The 6,000-nt window shown below is 42.3% G+C and overlaps 1 protein-coding gene across 1 annotated transcript in view; it reads left to right on the top strand.

Annotated features, from left to right (window-relative positions):
* Positions 1 to 204: 204 nt before the first annotated feature.
* Positions 205 to 6,000, top strand: part of Slmap (Sarcolemma associated protein) — a 203,938-nt gene continuing 198,142 nt past the window's right edge. The window contains exon 1 of the mRNA XM_080268629.1: positions 205 to 488. Coding sequence (XP_080124755.1) covers positions 330 to 488 — 159 coding nt within the window. The 5' untranslated portion in view covers positions 205 to 329. The remainder of the gene's footprint in view (positions 489 to 6,000) is intronic.

Genomic DNA, 6,000 nt, shown 5'->3' with positions numbered 1-6,000 from the left:
AGTCTGTACCAGTTGTCATTTTGAAGTAAGATATAAACCAGGGATGTTAAAAGAAACATGAGCCATTAATGGAAATAAAGTGAAGATCTATAAACCAAGGATGTTAAAAGAAAGTAGAGCTGCTGAAGGAAATAACGTGAAAAGCTCCTTGTTGAGGCAACGTGAAGCATACCGCTTGTGAAATTCCATCAGGTGAGGTGAACAACGAATTCCCTGCGGGCGAGGCAAGCAACAGGGTCACGTGATACTCCAGCCTGCTAGGCCAGAGTGACAGGGCCAGATGTGAATGGTTGGGCAGTGGAGGCGTTGTGGGCATGCCGACTACCTAAATGGTCCACATCTGCGGAAGGACGACTGGGGTGCGCGCGCTGATACCCCCCACCGTGGGCGGCCCCCCCCTTCTGGCCCCCCCACCCCAAGTCGAAGACAGCGGCAAGATGACGGCCCGTGCGGTGCTGCAGTGCCGACCCAACTCCCACCCCTTCCCAGTAAGTACCCCATCCTTTACACTTTAACCTGGGATAAAATTGCCCTACTGTGAGCTCTTTATCTTGACCTAAAATTTTCCTACCCTGTACTCTTTAACATGGCCTAAAGGTGCCCTACCCAATACTCTGTACTTTAACTTGACTTCCAGATGCCATCTCTTCGTCCTGAATGCTGACTTGTAGAAGCAGAGCAACTACTGATATAGAATATTCTAGTCATGAAGTGCAGCGGAAAAGATGAAGAGCTGTAGCATTATGTTTTTCAGCCATTGTGCTACTCAAAATAAACCACAAAGTACAAAAATCTGTGCCAGAGTAAGATGAATACCTTGTGAAAGCAAAAATACTTGTACTTTGTGTCAGAGGTCCATGAATATGAGAAGCACACTAACTCAGTGTCAAATGGCCACCCTTTACGGGATTATGGTGTCTGGCAATAGATAGATAGATAGACATCGTTCATTGCTTCAGCTACTTTATGTTGCATCACTACCCTCCTCAGAGAAGCAGACAGTAAGCACCTTCCAACACTACACAGTGCCTCGGTAACATCCTTCCACCTAACACTGCATTTAACAAACACATGACATAGCCACTTCAACAATCCAGATCCTTCAACCAAAAAGTATCCTTCATGAACCACCATTAGACATCCACTCATACACTGCAATACTCAGAAAAATTACATCTAGCCAGACTATGGTGTGATGAAGCCACCTTGCTGTGCTGTATCAGAGTGCCGCAGTCATCATGTTCACACTTAGGCCTAGCCTAGATGAACCTGGGACCACAACAACAACCAAGGAGTAGGTTGGTTATCTGTCCTGAGATGTACCTAACAATAGTTGCCTAGCTTTGAACCTCTACACCCCCCCTCCTTTTTTTTTTTTTTCCCCTGTATAGATTTTGTCACATAACCTATACCAGAGCTTGCATGTTTTTGTTCTTTTAATATATTTTCAAGTATCATCTTACAAAGCACCATGCAGCCTAGGACTGTGAGTGATTGTAATGTGATAAGTAGCTAAGGTTTCTTTATTTGTACTCTTTTGATTTTGTTTTACTGAGTGTATATTTCATACCGGGTAGCTGTTGTGATGCTGGAGGGAGACATCTTCATGAGGTGGCACTGTTATAATCAGGTGGCTCATCTGCCTAGTTATACAAATAACCCATAACTACTTCCCCCTTCCCTCAAAGGAGGATAGTGAAACTGCCGTAAAAGGGCAACTTAGCCTACAGTCCACTGGGTTCACATTTCCAGTGAGCTTTGGCCAACATCAGCATTATCTGTTGTAAAAACTAGCTGGTTCCAAAGTTTGTGAAGCGTTATCAGTACGATAACTTCCTGTGCAAAGAGATAACTGACAGCAGCGGTACTATGCTGTAATGGAACACTTTCCTTTGTGTTTATCTCTCACTCTCTCTTTTTCTTTGTGTGTGTGTGTGTGTGTGTGTGTGTGTGTGTGTTATTTTTTATTGTACTGTAGCCATCTAGGCTAACTATCTATCCTCTCTCTCTTTCTCTCTCTCTCCACTGACCCCTCCCCTCCCTTCTTCCCTCTCACAAAAGTTACAAATATTACTAAGTAGCTGCCGGTACTGATCTAACCACACCTCACTAACCCTTAACCTCTACATTTACCATCAACTAGACACACTGCATCCACCTAGGTCTATATACTGCCTAACACTGCATCCTGGGAGGTGGTTTTTGTCAGTAGTGTTCTGAGAGAGAGCCTTTATTAATGTTATTTATTTAGCAGTGCTTATTACTTAAAATGAATCCTTTCAGTATGTTGATTTTTTTTGTGTGGTAGTTAATTCTTGCCGCTACCAATTGGGTAAGGTTTATTGAAGGCTATATCCAACCCCTTAATGCATACAGAGAGAGAGTAGCAGCTAATAAAGTTTATCAGAATGGATGGAGTGAGGGTGAGAAACATCTTAAGGATGGATGAGAAGGAAAATGAGTCATGGAGGAAGAAAGAAAGAGAATTATACATTTGTTAAGAGCTAATAATAGCAGGAGAGAAAGAAATACTTGTACAGTGGTCCCTCGTGTTTAGCGATTTAATGAGTCTGGCAAAACCATCGCCAAATGCGAACTGTACTTTATATGGGAAAAATATCAGTTAGTCTGTGCTCATCCTCCAAGTCACCCTTTTGACCCCTGATTTCCTACTTTAAGTGCTGAAAATTAAACACAATGTATTAGCAATACATAATGCAGATACAGTACTGTATGGTTATACATCTATTCACCAGTGAAAAATGCCAAATGCTCAGCACTGAGAGAGAAAAAAAAGCACCCAAGGTCACCAGATGCTCACAACAATGATAACAATGGCTGTCTGGTGGCAGACGGGCAAGGCATTTCACGCCCCACATCGCTAAAAGCGTAAGACAGTTGCTAAATGCACGGGTTTGGTATCTTTTCTAACCTGTTGCTAAATGCAAAAATCGCTAACTTGAAACACGCTAAACGCGAGGGACCACTGTGGAGTGAAAATGGAAACAAAGTGGTGAAAAACAGAAGAGATAGATGATTGTGAGGCAGAAAGTGAGTGAAAGAAACTGGTGTGATTTAGAACTGAAAAAGTTACAGCATGGAAGAAAGAGGATTTTTGGCATTTTAAGTGTAAGAGTGGTTCATGGACAAAAAGTAACGATTAAACATGATATACAGTACAGTCAGTCTTCGAGTAACATGGACGATACAGAGTGGACAAGGACTGTGGTACCATACTCAAACACACGTTACTTTAACAATATTTTTGCCTGTAAAAGGTACAGTGTAATCTGGCGACTTTCCAAAACCCTCACTTTTACCCCTTCTTACCACCCTACCCCACATAAATTGTCCACTACATATACCCACCATCAGGTAAAACCCTGAAAGAGGTATAACTTGTAATTAAGAACATGACTGGTATTAAAGTAGTACGGTATTAACAAAAACAAAAGTTAGGCTGAGTACCCACGTGTTGTAGATGCGTAGCTCCCTGGCCCTCTCCACTAGCCCCCCACTCCCAGTGTTGTTGCTGTCATTAAGTTTCACCTTCTCACATATCATTAATCATCCAGTATATTACCACTATGCCAGGAATCACACCTGGGACTCCCAGGTGAGGGCCAGGCAGCAATCCACTATCCCGTGACCAGGTAGAAGTTATCTCACATTATCACAGTCTTGTAACCAATGTCCCTCTGTCCCCACTGTGGGCCTCAAGGGAGAGATAACTCCCTGGTACTTGGGCAAGTAGATGCTTTTAATCTATCCCAAGCACTTATGGCAAGTCAGAATGAAGAGAGAAACCATTACTTTACACAGGAAAAATCATCCAATATATTACCACTATTCTGGGAATCGAACCTGGGACTTCCAGAGGGATTGTTGCCTGGGTCTCACTTGGGAGTCCCAGGTTCGAGTCCTGGCATAATGGTAATATATTGGACGATTTTTCCTTTGTAATGTACAGGTTTCTCTCTTCATTATGACTTGCCATAAGTGCTTGGGATAGATTAAAAGCATTTACTGGGTACTTGCCTTAGTGCCAGGGGATTATCTCACCCTCTTGAGGGAGTAGAAGGACATTGGTTACAAGATTGTGACAATGTGGGATAACTTTTACCTGGTCACGGTGTGGTGGATTGCTACCTGGCCCTCACCTGGGAGTCCCAGGTTTGATTCCCAGCATAGTGGTAATACAGTATATTGGATGGAACCCTTTGTAGTGCGATAAAGCATCATCAGATGTTACAATATACTGTACTTGTTTAAAATTTACAGTATTTTGAGATGACCTAACAACACAGAGTGTTAAAGTATCAAAATGCACCTTAAATAAGTGTAGTTTGAGTTGATCTATCAAAATATTGATAACCGAAAATGTAAAAGCATAGCCATGAATAAGGAGGCCTGAGTGCAAACTTGGAATATGAAGGAATTAAAAATTGCAGTATATGAGGATGCACAAAACTTGAAGAAAAGAGAAAAATGAAAGAGGAAAGTGAAAAAGGTGGAATGAAAGGACTATGAAGAACAAAGTGAAGAAATTTGGGAAGAACTTGTAAAGAGAAGAGCTGAAGGAGGGATGATAATAAGAAAAAAAGAACCACTGACGTTTGTTGTTGTGGTACCCCATGTGTCTGATTGCACAGACCCATCAACTGCAGTCAAGCAGCTGTCCCTGCAGGGGGATCCCGTGCAGTGAACTGATGTTCTCATGTGGATGACAGCGCCTCGCCACAGTGAGGCATGGGGATTAGTGGGGAGTTTTGTAAAGAACAAAATTTTTAAAATGCAGATTGATAGCCAGAATGGAATAGACTAAAGGCAGTCCTTGTTTTAAGTTTGGGATAGGCTCCAAAATTTCACAACTTTTACATACAACTGACTTTGTAAATTTGAGATACCTAACCCCTGTCTACTCATTTGATGGCCATTTGTAATCAGACTTGAGGGTTGATATCTAGTAATCAAGGAGATGCATTCCTACCTCATAACTCAGTCTCAAATTTTTTGCAACCACAACTTAGTACAGGCATTTAGGTTGTGTGAGTGACCCGGTTGTGGCAGCTGAAAGCAACCGCAGGACTGGATAGCAGTGTAACTTAAGCCTTTCATTATAGTGGTGTCTGTTTACAGATTATTCTTTCTAATTTCACACACTTTTATTCAGCTTTGGAGAGCACCTTAATAATGAAAAGGTTGGTGAAGGCTGTATATATCTCACCCTGGCAGTTCAGAAAGAGCCTCATTATATGAAGAAAACTTCCAGGACACAGTAGCATTATGATGAAAATACCATACCCTATTTCAACAGACTGAATGTCTTAACTTCACTCAGGCAATGTTTTTTGTGCTTTATTCTAACTTCTTGCACACAAACCTAATCTTGTATTTGGGTTAGTAGAGCCCCTGTGAGCTAATGAAAGGGTTAATGAAGGTAGTATTTAACCTTTCCTGCTTGAAAAGTCATTCCGTACTGTACGTAAGCTGAATTAGGCTATATTATCTGGCGGTGACCAAAGCAACACAAAAATACATTCCCAGACCAAAAGAGATTAAAAGACATTCTTCATTTAATTACCGTTGGATTTGACCCTTTCAGCCCGGGGACATCTATCTATCTATCTATTGCCAGACGCCTCAATCCCGTTTGGGGTGGCCACAAACAAATCGCCTCCAAGTTGCCCTGTCCCCCGCCATTTCACTCCCCTGCTCCCAGCTCACACCCCCCTCTCTCATATACCTCTCCACCCCATCCCTCCATCTCATCCTCGGCCTCCCCCTCCCCCTTTCCCCCTCCACCTCACTCACATACACTCTCTTCGTCAGTCTTTCACCCTCCATCCTCTCCACATGGCCAATTTTTCCTTTGTAATACCGGTACAATAATTAGCATTTTATCCATACTGCTTCCAGGTGATGTTATGTAGTGTACAAGAAACATTCTGAACTTTGAGAGGTTAGAAGTACTGTATAGCCTACAGTACTTGCCCTAAG

This window comes from Coenobita brevimanus, chromosome 28, assembly GCF_032717465.1.
Source record: "Coenobita brevimanus isolate Jiangsu-jjx chromosome 28, ASM3271746v2, whole genome shotgun sequence".
In the NCBI taxonomy this organism is placed as follows: Eukaryota; Metazoa; Arthropoda; class Malacostraca; order Decapoda; family Coenobitidae; genus Coenobita; species Coenobita brevimanus.
The sequence above is the reverse complement of the archived record's forward strand: the minus strand, read 5'-3'. Positions and strand labels throughout refer to the sequence as shown.